Here is a 17,653-nt window from a genome sequence, read left to right as displayed (position 1 = left end):
TATTTTTTAAGTAATCTAAATGTTGAAATAATATTTATTAATTTTTCAAATACCTCTACTAGTATCTGAGTATGTTTCACTTATTTCTAATGTAAAAAACACATTTTACTGCCAAACTGCCTTATTATTTAATAACATGATACTTTGGTTTAGTTGTAGTTAACGTTTGTATAACACAACATGTTTTACTACAAAAAGACAGTTTAAAATAACTATACCGCGACTTAACCTTATCCATTATGTGAAAAAATATTCTAAAAATGTTTTCTTGCAATAAAATACTTGTTTATATCAAATAAACTAACAAACTTACAAAGTTAATTGGCAAAAATTTATTTTGTCGAATATGTAAACAATGCTTTATATTTGGCGCGCAGTGAACCGTTGTGTGTTTGTTCAGCCAATAAAATACAGGGCTACGTAAGGGCGCTGACTCACAATTTAATTAGTATACTAGATAAACCAAATTTTTATAATATTTTTGTAAAATATTATATCAAAAAATTAACATAAAAATTAAGATTTGTGTAAATTAAGTAACATTAGAAAAATTTTATTAATTTAAAAATTTTTGGAACAAAAATAATTTTAAATTTTATTGTTTCGTTTTTAAGAATTTTAATTTTTGTTAATTAAAAAACGAACTTATATATGTTTATATTTGTAAGGAAACGGCAACATGTAACGTGCATTAGAATACCTTTCTTACGTTTTCCAGACAGCTTTACAATTGTTTATGATATAAGTTTATAAACATATGTGCATGGGTGGGCACAATTAACCGAAAAAATAACTTCGTTAAATAGTGAATTAAATAGAATGTATCTAAAGTTATAACCGTTAACGTTAACATTTAAATAAAACTATTCTTTCGCATCAAATCGCAGTTTAGTTAAACTTTTAAAGGAAATAAAAATATTTTACAAAAAAGTTTTCTAGCGCCATAGCTTGCAGTTATCAAAAACTGGCAATAAGAATGTGGTACACAGGGATTGTGACGTCATTTCCGCCAAGCTACCCACCGTTTTTTACTTACTTTCTCAATCCTTCCGGCCTACCCTATCCTCTTACCTAACCCCACCTACCTTTTCCTCTTACCCCACCCAGCCTACCCGTTCCTCTTAACCAACCCCACCTACCTTTTCCTCTTACCCCACCCAGCCTACCCGTTCCTCTTACCCCACCCAGCCTACCCGTTCCTCTTACCCCATCCAGCCTACGTTTCCCTCTTACCCCACCTCGCTGACCCTTTCCTCTTCCCTCCTTTCGACCCTTAACCCTCTTACCCACCCTTTCCCATCTTACCTTGACCCCGATTCCTCCATCCCGTAAGTGAAAAGAGACATCCCCCCACAGAGGGAGCTCTTTCCACTTGTCCAGCAAAAACAGCTTTCATCTAGAAAAACAAAATAGGGCATCAAGTTCCAAAAAATTTATCACAAAAAGTGATAAATAACTTATACCCCTTCCATTCGGTAGATGGGACTGTTAATGAAAACAGGAAAGTTAAAAGATACAAATGATTAGAACGAGCCGCACATATGATCTCAATATCGGGAAGTGACATAAAATGTTATAAGCATAAAAAAATAATTTTGTTTGTGGTGACTAATTTAAATTTATTCTACAAAATTATTACGCACCACAAATAGTAAGATATTTATTTATAACATCTAAGAGCAAATGTGCAATTATCTGTGGGGTCCCCCCCAACAAATAAAACTAATGTCTTATGACTTCAGTTTAAACGGGACGTGTCATATTATATTTGATAATGTGATACGGTAAAAATGCGGTAATTCCTAACATTTATTAACTTAGATTAAAAAAATTGAGATAACGAACTTATATTAACGGAAGCACAATTTAACGAAAGTTAACTGGTCCGATAATACTTTTTAAAGTTAACTTAAAAGTTATATTTTTACGCAAAAGTTAGCTTCGTTAATCAACGATTAGCGGGTTAACAGTTTAGTGAACACCTTTGCATATGTGTAACTTTTGTAGAAAAAACAAAACTTGTTTTAGATGTGAGTGTAACCAAAGTTTTAAATATATTAAAATATAAAACCATATTATGCTAAATGCGTTTAGTTTAAATTTAAAATGGTCAATTAGTAACGTTATTGTTCATAAAACCAATTAACTATCACCAGTTTTAAAATGCCTCGCGGTTATATTAGATGAAAATAAAATGTGAGGCGATTTTCTATGTCTTAACAAAATTATTCTAGGTTAGACAAAAATGGGTATGAAATTTAAACAAATAGGTCAAAAACTTAAGTGGTTTTTGTATTTAATTGGCATTTTGTTAATATGTGTACATCAAGCATCTATTGAAACGAAAGGAGAAATTAAAACAATAAATTTGTTTAATAACGGTCTCAGCAATATTTCAACTGTAAGTTACCACAAACAAAATATTAATTTTACTAAATTTTGTTTGGTTAAACGGGCTTATACTTTATGTCATTTTGTTTATCTTGAAGGTTATCGAATTAGAAACGAATGAGGAATTTATGAAAAGAATGAGCAAAAGAATGAAGATACGAAGAAGAATAACAATAAAAGCTTGCAGAAAATATGGTAGGCTCATTTAAGCACTTATAATACAATATGGTTTAAGTTAGATACCTGTTATCGGCCTAAACCAACATTTGTTAAGACTAAAATTATTTCGTGAAACCAGGCAAATAATATGTAAAACAGATAAAATTAATTTGAGACTTGTTAAAAGTGATAAAAGCTTTAAAAATAAATATGTAGTGCGAAACTGCTTAAGATTATTTGTTTTTACAGGGTTTGGAAAATTAAAGTTTAACAAGCAATTGTTCATGGAAGCAAAACGGTTGAAATTTCTGTACTGCCGAATTCCTAAAGCGGGCTCAACTAATATGGATCGACTATTTCGAGAATTAGTTGACTTGAACAACTACGATCAAAATAAAACAGTAAGCATTTAAAATATCACATGAGACAGAATTGTATTAATTTTTAAAGATAACAATTATAAGCAGTTTTTAAATTACAATCAAAGTATATATTTTAACAATTTACAACTTTATTAAATTACAAACAGGCGTTTATTTATGTTTTAAAGAATTTTAAGCAAAGTAGGAATATATTTTCTTTTCGTTTAAGCGTAACCGAGATATAAATAACCCCCATACATATGAAATTCTAACTCAACGATATTTCGATGATATCAAACCCTTACAAAAGTACACAACTTTTATGATAACAAGAGATCCATTTTTGCGACTAGTTTCATCTTATCGAAAAAAAGTTGCCGGAAAATCAGGTATTGGGTGTTGTTTGTTTATAAATAAAACCTTTTTGTGATTGTCTATGTTTACTTTTGTTTAAAATGCCTTTTAAAAAACCAACAATCTTTGCCAAACTGTTATGTATATGCAAATATCTTGAGAAACTGTTTGATTGTTGCAAATATATTGTTTAGTATAACCAAAACAAAGATTTTTTTTTGCAAGATTAAGCTAATATATCTCGTAGACTTATGGTAATTTATGCAGTAAAATTCGTAAAATTTCTCTTTTTAAAGCATCTCAATACATTTATATTGTATTAGGCCACAGAGCAATAAATGCAACTTGGAAAAGCATGAAACAGGTACCTGCGAATGTTTCTTTTTCGGATTTTATCGCGCACGTGCTTTATAAAGACCGCAAAGACAACACGCTCGAACGACATTGGGCTTTATACTACAAGCTCTGTCAACCTTGCCATATACAATATGATGTGATTGCTAATTTAGAAACTATAGAAGAAGATACAAGGTAAACACTAAAACATACTTATTTTACTGAACTAACATTTCTCTCAATAATCAACGTTATTCCAAAAGAACATCTGCCAGCGAATTGTGGTTTTAAAAAGTAGTTGATTTACAAAAATAGGTCTAAAGCAGTAAATTGCCTTAAAAAGTTTTTAATACATTTTAAATATTACACTTTACATTCCTAGATATCTTCTTAACCTTGTTGGAGCGCCTAAGAATATTTCTTACTCAGATGGGTATGGAAAAGAAGGGAATGCTGCAACAACTATCGAACAATATAAAAGATATTATTCAGAACTGCCCAAACAAAAACGATTGGATTTGTACAAAATGTACGAGCCCGATTTTAGAATTTTTAATTATACAACGTTGTTTAAATAGATAATTGTAATGATATAGTTTTTGTATTTTTTTGTTTCCGATGTGGAAAGAACGATTTCACAGTTTATCAACGAATTAGCATTTGTCCAGTTTTCTTGTTGAATTTGAAAAATCGAGACATTACATGAACGTACAGATAATAAACCTGCTGATTTATTGTTGGCTTGGCAGAAGTTGTTTAAAAGCGCCTAATATTAAAGAAGTAGGAATTGCAACAAAATCCATAGAGACACTAATATATACACTAGAGTAGGTGTTGCTAGGCAGTTGTTCACTGCAAAATGTCGCAAATTGAAGGCCGATTTGCTATACTGGCCAGAGTTGCCATTTGCAATTTTTGAACAATTTACTTATTATTTTTATGTTAAAATCTAAAAAATAAAATAGCACTTTACAAGTAAAACACTTCGATTCTTACAAATAGTTATTAAACAGTCGACCTCTATGGCACAGGTTTGCAAGACCACTTTAAAATAATAAAAAATCAAGAAAATTCGCTTTTTAATGAAAAGATAACATTTTTTCATTGATCAATGATTTAAATAGATTAAATTAAACGTAAAAAAATGTTTATTTTAGTTTCCTAAAAACAATCTAAAAGTTTAAATTTCGCTTTGGCAACTCTGGCGAGTATGGCAAATCGATTACAACTTAATCCACCTGACGAGAATATATTTTCGGATCGTATGGATTGATTGACTACTAGATGGATAGAAGGATCGAATGGGTCGGATGTGTTAATGGGTAATCTGAATAGGTGAGGGTTAGGGTAAGGGTTTAATTCATGAAAATTCTTTGTTAAATTAAATATCCGTCAAATATGCATTTGAATTATGTAATATCTATTTAATATATATTCGATTCAGTTAATAAAACTCGATCCATTAATCCGTTCGATCCGTTGATCCGTCAAATATATATTTTTGTCAGGTAGATTAAGTCAGATTCTGGCAAATCGGTCTTCAATTTGCGACACAAAATGGATGCGAAGCCCACTCTAGTGTATATATTAGTATCTCTATGACAAAATCCACATTTAGTAAAACCAAGTCTTTTAACCACTAACACTAAACCAATAACAACAGTCCTTGTTTAACTAAATATAACTTCAATAAAAAAAACTACAGAGAATTTAAATGACAGTGAGTGTCAAATTTAAAAGTATCGATAATATTTTGAATCATATCCATTGCTGTGTTTTTAATATATTTTACTTTGTAATTGTAATATTGTTATTCATAATACACTAAAGCGTTAATCTGTTGCTGTGTCAATGCAAATGTAGTAAATGTAAAGCTGTTTTTAATCTATACTTCTTTAGAAATGAGTCATCTTTTAACCTTACTAAATCTATATACAATTTTCCAATTAACTTTATTATTACGTTGGTTAAGTTAATAATATTGTACTGACTCGACAATAAAGATTCAACCAACAAATATATTATGACGACAACGTTATTGATTAAATTAATAACTGTATATCATATAATAGGTTTTTGGATTATTAAAAGCAAAGTTAACTGTTAATGGATCCACGTATATATCTAGGAATCAATTATTTACACAGCTTATAATTTTCCAATTGTTTTGCCGTAAGGCTTTTATCAAGACCGCACTTAACCTAAGTATCGTATACTTCGTAGTTACATACAGTTTCAAATGAAGTTTATATTGTTTAAGATTTTATTATGCATGTCAAGCAAGCGTTTTTGTCTACCTTTGTACTTTCGCTAGTTGTGCTGTATTTTAGCTACTTAAAGCTTTCGAAATTAGAAAGAAGCGAAATTGTGCCAAAGAATAATAAAGATTTATTAAATAAACTGATCGACAACGTTAGTATGAAATTTACATACTTTTATGACATTAATTGATTAGCTATAGCTTCTGGCCATAACTATAATTTCTATATAGGGTATATGAGACTTTTAAAATTTGTTTTATTTAAATTTTATTAAAATAAATAATAATTTTAGGTCTCCGAGTTGGAAACCAATGACCAATTTATGAATAGAATGAGGAAAAGAATGAACAAACGAAGAGAAATAACTAAACATGCCTGTGAAAAATATGGTATAACAATTTGTATAAAATATCAAACTCAGGCTTTTTTAAAGAAGTCTTCAAATGTGTTTATCAATTACTCTTGTTTTTATCATTTAAATTTTAAAATTTTAAATATTTTAGTGATGTTGTTATTTTCTAGGACTTGGAAAAACAAAATTTACCAAGCAATTGTTCATGGAGGCGAAAAAATTTAATTTTCTTTATTGTCGAATTCCGAAAGCAGGCTCTGGTAATATGGGAAGATTATTTCGAGATTTGATCGACTTAAAAGATTATGAACAACTAAACACGGTTCGTTGAATCAATTTTCATGTTACGTCAAATTTAATACATTAGGCCTTAGATTAAACGAAACATTTCTAAAGTTATTTTAAATTAAAAAAGTTAAGCAACTTGAAAGATCCACTTTTTATTTACCGCAGAATAATTGTGAAATATCATTTATTAAAAACGTAAATAAAGTATCAACAGACAAGCAAAAATTAAACAAGGCAATTGCAAAAATCTATTTGAAGTGACATACAGAACGGGCAAATAACAAAAGCTTTGTAAAACAACAGTTTTACAAAATTGTTTATTTTCAGGGAAACAAGGATATTAACGACCCCCATGTATATGAGTTTATTACACAAAGATACTTAAACGATACGAAACTTATTCAAAACTACACAACGTTTATGATAACTAGAGATCCTTTTGTCAGGATAGTTTCATCGTATCAAAAAAAAATAGCTGGTTACAAAGGTAAACCTTTTGGATTAATTCTGATTTAAATTCTTATATTTTTAGGTTAATTCTTTTACTATGTTCGGTAAAAAAGCTTTTAGTATTAAATGTTGTCCTATGGCATTAATAAAGGCAAACCAAATTGCTTTGTTTACACCTTAAAGCCATACAAGCCAGACAACAGATTACTAAATATCATGTACAACTGTTTTTATCACAGAAAAATCTATGAGTAATTGCCACAACATTGTAACAAACTTTGTAAACCTGGATCGAAGTATTTCGAGCCGTTTTAAATTTAGAATGAAACGTTAGAATAAGTAAACTTATATTAAACCTTAAGGTCCAAGTGATGTTGTAGTTAATGAAACCTGGAAAGGGATGAGAAAGATTCCAACAAATGTTTCCTTTCCGGATTTCATCGCGCACTTGCTTTATAAAGATCGTAAAGACAACACGCTTGAACGACATTGGGCCTTGTACTATAACCTCTGTCAACCTTGCCATATACAATATGACGTGATCGCCAACTTGGAAACTATTGAAGAAGACACAAGGTTAGTAAAACCATTTTATCAAGAAAAATAGACTTTTTTCAAAGCCAAATAAGTAGCTTCAACAAAAATAAAACTGTAAAGAAATGCTTTAATAATAATTTAAAAATCTTCGATTTAGAAACATATTATTGTTATCTTCATCATTATTATTTATGTATTTCAGTGTCCTAAAAGCCATAAATTTTGGTTTGAAATAACTTTTGTTCTCCAAAATTAAGAAAAAATTTTAGTATATTGTTTATCATCAGATTGTGTTTCAATCATTTTATTTAGAAAATATAATTGGTTTTATTTTACTTTTTAGATATCTTTTAAATCTAATTGGTGCTCCTAAAAACGTCTCATACTCTAACGGATACGGTAAAAAGGGAAAATCAACCACAACGAAAAATCTTTATATGAGCCTTTATTCGCAAGTATCAAAAGAAAAACGAATCAAGTTATTTAAACTCTTTGAACCCGATTTTAGAATCTTTAATTACACAGTCCCACCATATATTAATTAATTTTAACGTTTAACTTTCTATACATTATACTAATGCCAGTTGTATATTACTTTTACCGTGTCACCGCATTTATAAATTTCACTATAGCTTTTGTTACTTAACATCGCAAAACATACTGGTACCATTTATAATAAAATTTATAGCGTTTACAATACTTCGCCAAAGCTAAAGATGTTTAAATTTTACTATGTTTTTATCAAGTTTTAAAAAAAAATATCCTTATTATATAAAGATTTATTCTGTATAAAAATAGTAAAAATATTTACATTTATAAAAAGAATATTTGTACCTGAATAGTACAACTAAAAAGATGGTAGTAACTGGCAGAAAAAGCACAGGGCAAAAGAAAAAATGTTTGAAAGTAAATTGGCAGACTGTTTTTTAAACTTATAAACTCTTTAAAATAAAATATATGTACAATCTAATATAAAACTATAAATTATATACAATTATTTAGTATTTAATTTAAAAACTTTTCGGACGGGAAATCAACAATATGTTTTAATATATCATCAAGGCAGTCTTAGAAAGTTTATATACAAAATTTATAACAGAATTATAAATATTTTCAACATGCTAAGTAAGTTCTAAACCCAGGACGAAATCGAACAAAAATTAACCGGTAATCTGCCTAGTCAAAGTGTAGGTATGTTAAACCGTAGTAACCTTTTGAATATTTTTTTCTCATGGAAATAATGTTTGAAGTATAGTGGTGTTTTTTATGTTGTGTTACTTAGTTGTGTTTTTTTAATTTCAGCTTCATCTTAAATAAGAATGTTGTAATCCTCCCCATCATCGTCACTAAACATGTCAACTACCACTCCAGTGTCAGTCCATATCTCATCCAATGGGTGGGCCACAATGTCAAACAACTGGCAATTCTGTCATATAAAAATTACAAATTTAAAAACACTTTGATTCTACAATAATATATATCAAGATAGGTTTTAAACATAAATAATATTACCTTTGCTAAGACATCTAATCTTCTATCAAGCACAAACTCAATGTCTACCAAGTAGAGTATTAAGTTTGTGCAACGTTGTTGTAGCATAACGCAAGCCCATAACAACTTATCATTATCGACCGTGCTATTTTCATTAGTTAGTTGCTTATTGGATAAAGCAACTAGTCGAGCCAGTTCTTCGTTTTTGCGTTCCAAAAATATTTTTTTGTTCTGTAAAGTAAATATGATCTAGAGTTAAACCATAAGATATTGTAGCAAAAACTATGCAATTATATATTTTAAACAAAAATTTACATTTGTACAAAAATCGACTTGTGAACAAGTATTTAAAGTGACAGCCTAGTAATGATTAGTAAATGCCATGTAAACGATATTACTAAAGAAATATAAAAAACGTTTGTAGAAATTTAGTTTATTTAGCAAGATAGTTTAAAAATTCAGTTTATTATTCAGCACTATATTTAAAAACCTAGCCTTTCATTTTAAATCTGGTGCCGAATAATAGATTTGGAACAGGTGCTAAAGTACAAATTAAGTATATATTTAATTACAAGCTGCAGAGTTGAACCTTTACAACAACTGTAAACCATTTCAAAGAGGCACTTACGTTGTTGGTTTCTTGAAGTTTTTGCAAGTATTCTGAACACCAGCCAGGTGATTTTACTTCCTGCTTGCTGTAACTTGAACACTCTTCCTCTTTGAGACAGGAATGAAATTTTGAAATCTGATTGGCTAACTCGGTGGGCGTGACTTCGCCTCGGTCACACTCTACCGCACTGTCTTCTAGCGGGGATGACTTCCTGGCTTCTGATTGGTCAGAAGGACTCACGTGGTCAGTCGATGTTTCTTGCTCAGTTTCTATTGGAATTTCTTCAGGCATTGACGGACAAAATGGTTTATATAAACTTGTTGTTTATAAAAAGAATAAAAAGATAGTTTTAATTTAAATCAATGTTAAAAAGCATATCTAAGGTCAAATTAAAAATAATATGTCATCAGTAGTTTTGCCCTTAAACTTAATCACACAATATAAAAAAAGGTGACCAAAAATCATCAAAATCAATAAATTCTCAAGTTCTAATTTTTTTTTTTATTCAAAAAAATTAACCAAAAAAGAAAAAAAAAATAAAACTTTAAATTTACCTTTTTTGGTTTGGTGTTGAAGTTAAATTCGGAAACGAATTCATTCCATCAACAGACGACACTCCTTCGGACACAGCAACTCTTGGTGGCTCTCTACTGCTGTATATCGGTGAAATTGCATCCCATTCTTTGGTAGGGGCACTCGAATAGTTTTTGTTTCTGTCATCTAATTAAACAGCGTTTAAAAAAACGACTTTTAATATGCAAAACTATAAGATTCCTTTGCATGAAAAACCAGTAACAAAGTAACTAGCAACAAAAATTCTTTTAATAGTCTAGTAACAACTTTTTTGGCATACTTTTTTAGCATAGCAACTGGTAAAATACTTTAAACCAGCATATTTTTTAAAATAAGGCAAACTTAAAGAAAAAGGGTTTTACCAAAGCCTAATTTGTCTCGTATTTGATGAAAAGAGTGATCTGCAATATCAACACGTCCTTGACCCAATGCTGCCACCTGACGACGGGATATTCTCGGCGAAATTTGTTGATCGATATCGAATTGTGAAGCTGGTTCTAGTGCCTTTAAAATAGGCATAAAGTCGTCACCAAAGTCGCGGCACTTATTCTAATAAACAAAAAAAAACAAATAAAAATTTTACCAATGACTTTGGTATTACATGAGTTGCTATAAAATTGGGATACAAAACTAGTATAATGCCAATAGGTTTTTTATTGGTTCGATTCCCACTACGTAAATGTCGTAGCGTCCTTACGTCATACCATATTTCATGGCTTGAAATCCTGCCAAGCTTAAACGTAATCGGTTGATTAATTTTTTGCCAATATATTTTATAACAGGGGTTCTTAACCTTTTTTTTCGTTATCCCTTGCCGAATAAAAAGGGGTAAAATTTAACCCCATTTTCATGGTGGACCCTTGTGAAGAAATGTAAAACATTCTTTGTCCTAGATAAGTATGATATATAATTCAGTAAATTTACCCCCTGTAAGTAAATTCTACCCCCAGGGGCTAAATGTACCCACGGTTCAGAACCCCTGCTCTATAACATCAAATATTGCTAAAACAAACTCTATACTGGGTTGGGGTGATAATTGTAAGACTGGTATTGTGCAGTAAAACCGGCCTTTCTTTATCAAGATCAAGGATATACGAAACTTGTTTTAACATATGTGTGCCAAAAGTAATAGTAGAAATATAGCTGCATATTATTACAAACTTACCCGTAACCTTTGCTCGAGTTTAAACCACTGTCTTTTCACGTCAGAAAGTTTCTTGTAAACGTCAAGAGAATAGTCCGGAAATTCTTGGCACAAAATTTCACTTTCTATTGCCAATCTTTCCAACTTTGATTTTTGGGCGGTAACAGCAAACAAATAATCCTTTAAAATAAAACAACTTACTATCTTAAGGCTATAACTAATTTATAAATACAATATTTAATTTTTTTTTCTTTTTTTCGTATATATCTTTATCCTTGATGTGGGAAAGTCGAATGCGCGACTTAAACATAGAGTAACATTAGTTACTCCGACCCAGTCTCAAGTTGCCTGTGGCAGTTTGGGATATTATTGATTATAATTGCCCGATAATTATGCTGCTGATTAAGTTCTGGCTTAGCAGGAGTTCGTACCGTTTATAGCGCCTTACTCAAGGGCGCTACAGCATGAGAGCAGTGGGGATTAAACCAACGACTTCACGTGTGGAGTAGCAAGTGTTCTTACCACTACACCACGTTGCCAGATCATTTAATAATTTGGTTTTGGAAAAAAATGTTTATGTAAATATGTCATCATATAGACAATAATACAATGCAAATACGTTTAAAAAAACACTTGTTTATAACTTCATATAAATTGTAACCATTTATAATAATAAGTATATATATTATCATTACCTCATATAATCTTCTTCTTTGATCTGCTGCAAGATAACACACCTCCACATCGTCGGTAAGAAGATGGATCCGAATTATCCAATCCACCAGCGAGTTGTGATTATTCACAAACTTCAACCAAGGCACTGGGGTGGATTTTAAAGTAGAATAACTTGTTGGTTTCTATATTTAAAATGTATAATAAAGGATCATAAAAACAACCGTTTGATAGCTCGCCAAATAGACTTAGTTTTTAATTGTAGTAACATGGTCGCAACTCTTAACTAATATTTGCTTGTAGTTATTTACTAGAGCACCACAAAGTGCTTTTTTATTTTGTTGTATAAGTTGGACATATATATAGAACATACTTAAGCTTCACTATGTTTAGGTTACCCAACTAAAAATGAATCAGATTTAACTAAACTGGAGAGTATAATACTTACATAAGCAGTGATGCTTGGCTTTTTAGCGACTTCCATATGCTTTCCATCTGTTTGAACCAAACCCACTTTCTGATCACGTGGCGATGACGTCACATGAATATGATTCTCCGATGGAAACGTTGCCTTTCTCGAATTTCGATCCACAGGTTTCGCTGTCGCAGGGGCGCGCACGAGAGCAGGCTTATTTCTTAGCGGTTCGTATACTTGCTCGTATTGTAAGTCAACCTTTTTCACAATGTTTCCGATCACCTCGCTTTCGCTTGGAAGTCGTTCTCGAAGTAGGGAAGCCTCGAGTTGAACCATCTCGTACAACTTGGTCACGTGACATGACGCGTTTTCCAGTCGGTCCTGGTTCGAATTGTAAAACTGAAAATAAACAAAGAAGTTTAGTTTAGTAAGATGGGAGGAAAAGTTTTACTTTGGTATTTGTTTGCAGACACCAATTGTTAAAATTTGAAATTTTAAACCGGGTCAAATAAAAATTTATTTTTGAATACAAGGTTTTGTTTTTTTGAATCAAACATTACAAGGATATTAAATACTAAATTGTATTGTTAATTTTAGTTCTGCTTTCTTGAAAAACAAAAATATAATATGATATACGATACAGCACCATATGTAAAACAACAATAAAGTTCAGTTTAGATTAAGAAATTTAATTTAATTTCAAAAAAATCTGATATCACCAAACCACAAAAACATGACTTTACTCCCTTTGTGTTGCAAATTACATTCATTTAGAGGGTATCATAAAAAAAATACGAGTCATGGTCACAACCGGAGATTTAACTTAATTTTTGGGTGACACTGTCTATTTAAACCATTTTTGTTAACAAGTATTAAATTAAACAACATAAATGTAATAGTACATCATTACTGTTATAATATTATCTCGTAGTTTTACAATTTTAAACCAATTTTTTTAACCCATTTTATAAAATGTCATTAAAATCTCTAGTCGTAAAGGAATTGTAAAACAAAAAAAACTTGCTTGAGAGACAAAGTTTCTTCAAATCAAACTTTTATGTGATCATTTTCACGTAGACAAAAAACTGAATTAAAACAATTATATTTACATAGGTTCGTTTATTATCTCTTTCACAGCTTAGTATGTCGGTCATTTCTTCAATCCAACTCAACAACGTCAAAACATTACCAGAAAATTCCTAAAAAAAAAAAAAAATGTAATTTTTATTAGATTACTTAATTGCTAATCAAATAAAGTTATCGCATAGTTAAGGATTTGCAATTACTTGTACTTTATAGTTCTTGGAAACCTTAGAACCGTAAAGTACGAGAAAGAATTTTTCTAAGAATTATAAAATAAAGTAATCCGAATAAAAGAGTTTTTTTTCCATTCAAAGCACCCCAATTTGTACGTTAGATTTTGTATAGTATAATAAAGTTAATAGGATAAAGCCGTAATAATGAAAGGAAATGGAAAATTATATGCATTAAATTCAGATTATACGAATTAAATTCTATTATGTACAAAAACACTAACAGTTAGAGTTTTTTTTAAACCACAAAAAAAATTTAAATTAATTAAAAAAAAAATTACTTTTAATATTAAAATATTAAATTAAAAAAAACTTCAAAGTAAGTTTATTACCTCAACCATCTCGTTTATTTTGTCCCATTCTTCTCCACGCGAGCTGGCACCCTTATTACTTGTGACGTCATAATAACTGCTGACGTCACCGGGTTTCGAATTCTTGTCTTTGTTGTTTAGAATTCCGAGCTCTTTGTTAAGCGAGTTTAAATCCTTTATAACAAAAGCGATATTTTAATCTTGGATTTTTTTAAAGTGTTACATTCTTAAAAGTCACACACCCTAATATGTTATCGTACTTATAATGGTAATGGTATGTCAAAAATGATTGCTACGCTGATTTTATGACGGGATTTTAGATTGTCAATACAATTTCTAATACATATTCTTTAAATAAGTCAACAGATGAGTTTAAGACCAAAATGTCTTATCCTGCAAACACTGTTTTAATACACTTTGCCTGACTATATGTGTAGTAAAATAACATTATAACATTATGTTAGAATCATTCAAAAATATAAATAAACCTTTTTTGCTATTTTAAAAATATATAGAAACTGCTTTTAATTTTCCTAATTCGGTGACTGTTCACAGCTGTAGAAATTCTTAGCAAAAAATCCGCGCTTTTTTGTAAATAAGCGTTGGTGGCATGGTTTTAGGCAATTTCAAAAAAGCAAAAATTGCGCAATGAAAACTAAAATATAATATGTAAATTTACCAATAATTGTTCTATTAGAGTATAAAAGATAATATTTAAAATGTTAATTATTAATTTCGATTTACACTTGGTATTTGTGTACTGTACCTTATTATGCCTTACACTCTAAATAATTCAATTTATATAAGTTTTAAACTGTACTAAAAATAAATTGCGAATACTAACTAACTATCACTTAACAAAAATTCTCTCTTTTTGCAATAAAAACACATTGAAAAATAACTATAGCCTATTTGTATAACGATATAAACACCTGCAAAATACCTTTAGTACTAACAGAATTACATATTTTATAGTGCTTTAACATTCAAAGTTCTCACCTTTATTGCTAGATCGATTCCTGCGTCCGTAGACCCCGATGTACTTTCCTCAATCGAACAAACATCATGAATTGTGCTTCCACCTGCATTTGAGTGATATCCATCATCTCTAGGTGAAAGTTGTGAATCTAACTCAACATTCTTGACATTTAAATTCGAACTGCTCTGGTCAGAATTTGTCCACGGGTCTTCTGACATACTTGAATAGTTTGATCGGGCGCTAGTTTGAGCTATTGACTGTGGCCTATAGGGCCAGAGTTCGTCAGGGTTTTGCCAGTAGTTTGACTGGTTCTTAATTGTTGTACAGTCAGGCACAGATTTACATTTCTCCGACAGTTTATGCAAAACTTCGAACTTTTTTCCCTCAAAGTGCGCAGTATCGAATTCGGTTAGGTCGCTTTCAAATAGCTGTATACTCAACACCTTAATTTGAACACGTAGTAACTCCCAGTGTCTTTCAATTGAACACAAATGTTTTTCAGTGAACGATATTTCCAAATCTCTACCGTTCTCAGGCGAAAATATTTTCCCATATAAAGTCTTATCGCTTTTATTTCGACTTTTCCCGAATTGGCTATTACCACTTTGTCCAACAATAAAAGCCTTTTTTGCAACTGTAATAAAGTCCCGTGCCTCGCTCAATAACCTTCGCAAGAATTTTTCTCTTCGATCGGCGTCGGTTTTTGAAATCTATAAACAGAACAAAAGAAAGATATCAATTTCATATCTCTTATGACGAAGCTGTTTGCCTTATGAATATTACGACAGAATAACAAGGACTTCACATAAAATTTACAAGCCGAAATTATAGTCTGGTCCTCACCTGTTTTATAAAATTTAATTTAAGTGCTATAAATATAAACTTGCATTTATAACTACAGAATATTACAATTTATTTGGGCTACTACTTAAACTAAGATTTTTATGCTAAAATAATGTAAAATCACTGTTAATACACTTAATTAAATAGCCACTAGAGTTGTTTTACATAAGCAAAAACCATCGGAATGTCAACTTTTTAACTCCTTGACTACAAATATGCTTTTACATCGAGTAATTTACAACTGAACATTATTTTAAAACCGCTTTTAAAACACTCGAACGCTTTAAGAGCGTAGTTGAACAGGCAGAAATCTAATCGAATTTCATGATTAAGCACCGTATTAATTTTAAAGAGTAGGCCAACTGCTTTTTTATATAGTACTTCACATTGTTATATATCGACCCTATTATTTAGTTTACCATATTGGATTTGGACTATTTTGACCCGTTTCAATCAATGGTTAATTGTTATGTACATAATATAGTGTTATGTACATAATACGACAGATTGTTTGCTTATTGTTAACGCTCACATATTGGTTATTAACAATGGGTTCATTATTAAAATTTGCTGACATTATTACGCCTTTTTAAACCAAAAGGTTAATAAAAAAAGCAAAAAAACTGTTGTTAATAAAATCTAAAACTGGCAAAGTCAACTTCAGACTAGGCTGAGGTAAAAAAGATGCAATATTTGTATTCTGTAAACTGTTAAGCCTTCACTTTTACATTTGGTATAGATAAATATAACAAAAAATAAACAATACTATTTAATACTTACGTGTAATATTCTTTCAGCTAGACTTCGATTTATCCTTAAATAAGGGTCTGGATGATATAAACTTGTGCCCACTTTTGATAGTTGCTGGGTCGTATTTTGAAGCCATGATAGAAATCCATAAACCTCAGCTGACAGTGCTTCTTCGTATGTCTCTTGCGCAGCATTATCAAGACTGACTTTACGTCTTTTCGAAGACTGAAAATTAGAATCAACGCCAGTTGAATTGTATTTATTCAGTTGTATAGATACAGAGTCGTCTGTGTAATTACATTTATCGCCTCGGCATTTTGAAAAAGTTAAATTGCTTTTATTAGCAGTCCATATTTGCTTAGAAACCGGCGTTTTACACAGCCTTCCAATGCCACTCATTTTTCTTTTTAATTTAATAAATTTGATACATTAAAAATTTTGAGCCACGGTCTTTGAAGACATACCACACACCGTTAAAGTCAATATTATGTGTTTAGATAATCCTAGTTTAAAAATGCTAAAATAAACAAGAACTCTATTATACCGAGTCCGGGTAAAGTTTTCAAGTTATGATTTTAATAAAAGGAGTTAAACAGTAACGCCGTTTCTAAATATTGGTGTTAAAAACCACAAGTCATTTAACTTAGTTCTGACACTTTAAATTCTGCATAACTTTTTCACCTTTAAAAGTTTAGATGTTAAAAAATTAAAAAAAACTAAACTTTTATGCTAACAACAAACTATTATATTCTAATGTTATTTTAATTAAACTTTTCCAAAATATACAACAAATACAACAACTGAACTACTTCAAAATATAAACACACTAGTATTTGACTAGGCTAAGCAAGCGTACCGGTCATTCCTACAGGCTTAGCTGACCTAATGCTATTTGCTAATTACTCAAAAACGCGAAGCTTGCCTACTTAATGCCCTAAACCAAATTAGGCTTTACTAACTTACTTAAACTTTACCATTATTTTTAAGTAATGATATAGCGAAGTATGCTTAACTTGTTATTTAGGAGTTGATGTCTAGTAGACCGGTTATGAGTACCGCTTA

The 17,653-nt window shown here is 30.4% G+C and overlaps 3 protein-coding genes across 3 annotated transcripts; 2 read left to right on the top strand and 1 right to left on the bottom strand.

The window, feature by feature from the left end:
- The first annotated feature begins 2,245 nt into the window (after window positions 1–2,245).
- On the top strand, window positions 2,246–4,180 carry LOC145742591 (carbohydrate sulfotransferase 11-like). Its single transcript, XM_082560368.1, has 6 exons — window positions 2,246–2,401; window positions 2,490–2,586; window positions 2,800–2,951; window positions 3,142–3,301; window positions 3,590–3,797; window positions 3,985–4,180. Exons 1-6 carry the CDS (start codon window positions 2,246–2,248, stop codon window positions 4,178–4,180), a joined length of 969 nt encoding a protein of 322 aa, XP_082416494.1.
- A 1,606-nt stretch (window positions 4,181–5,786) lies between these two features.
- LOC145741707 (carbohydrate sulfotransferase 11-like) lies at window positions 5,787–8,223 on the top strand. The gene is made up of 6 exons (XM_082559345.1): window positions 5,787–6,014; window positions 6,156–6,252; window positions 6,386–6,537; window positions 6,831–6,990; window positions 7,316–7,529; window positions 7,834–8,223. The coding sequence occupies exons 1-6, from the start codon at window positions 5,871–5,873 to the stop codon at window positions 8,033–8,035; spliced, it is 969 nt and encodes a 322-aa protein (XP_082415471.1). The 5' UTR covers window positions 5,787–5,870; the 3' UTR covers window positions 8,036–8,223.
- LOC145741706 (uncharacterized) lies at window positions 7,919–17,097 on the bottom strand. Its single transcript, XM_082559344.1, has 12 exons — window positions 16,622–17,097; window positions 15,019–15,708; window positions 14,041–14,193; window positions 13,505–13,594; window positions 12,429–12,794; window positions 12,004–12,165; window positions 11,330–11,488; window positions 10,527–10,713; window positions 10,146–10,311; window positions 9,610–9,907; window positions 9,003–9,212; window positions 7,919–8,916 (listed from the first exon to the last, which is right to left on the bottom strand). The coding sequence occupies exons 1-12, from the start codon at window positions 16,988–16,990 to the stop codon at window positions 8,800–8,802; spliced, it is 2,967 nt and encodes a 988-aa protein (XP_082415470.1). The 5' UTR covers window positions 16,991–17,097; the 3' UTR covers window positions 7,919–8,799.
- Between the last annotated feature and the right edge of the window lie 556 nt (window positions 17,098–17,653).

The sequence above is a fragment of the Corella eumyota genome, chromosome 2 (genome assembly GCF_963082875.1).
Source record: "Corella eumyota chromosome 2, kaCorEumy4.1, whole genome shotgun sequence".
NCBI lineage: Eukaryota > Metazoa > Chordata > Ascidiacea > Phlebobranchia > Corellidae > Corella > Corella eumyota.
Note: the sequence above shows the minus strand (reverse complement) of the source record. Positions and strands in the feature narration are given on the sequence as shown.

Excerpts from the sequence above, each read along its gene's own strand:
- LOC145742591 (XM_082560368.1), top strand. The coding sequence starts at position 2,246 with ATGGGTATGAAATTTAAACAAATAGGTCAAAAACTTAAGTGGTTTTTG. Across the intron at positions 2,402-2,489 it reads GTCTCAGCAATATTTCAACT|GTTATCGAATTAGAAACGAA; the intron begins GTAAGTTACCAC and ends TTTATCTTGAAG. Across the intron at positions 3,798-3,984 it reads ACTATAGAAGAAGATACAAG|ATATCTTCTTAACCTTGTTG; the intron begins GTAAACACTAAA and ends TTACATTCCTAG.
- LOC145741707 (XM_082559345.1), top strand. The coding sequence starts at position 5,871 with ATGCATGTCAAGCAAGCGTTTTTGTCTACCTTTGTACTTTCGCTAGTT. Across the intron at positions 6,538-6,830 it reads ATTATGAACAACTAAACACG|GGAAACAAGGATATTAACGA; the intron begins GTTCGTTGAATC and ends GTTTATTTTCAG. Across the intron at positions 6,991-7,315 it reads AAAAATAGCTGGTTACAAAG|GTCCAAGTGATGTTGTAGTT; the intron begins GTAAACCTTTTG and ends TTAAACCTTAAG.
- LOC145741706 (XM_082559344.1), bottom strand. The coding sequence starts at position 16,990 with ATGAGTGGCATTGGAAGGCTGTGTAAAACGCCGGTTTCTAAGCAAATA. Across the intron at positions 15,709-16,621 it reads TAGCTGAAAGAATATTACAC|ATTTCAAAAACCGACGCCGA; the intron begins GTAAGTATTAAA and ends TTCTGTTTATAG. Across the intron at positions 10,312-10,526 it reads ACGAGACAAATTAGGCTTTG|ATGACAGAAACAAAAACTAT; the intron begins GTAAAACCCTTT and ends CTGTTTAATTAG.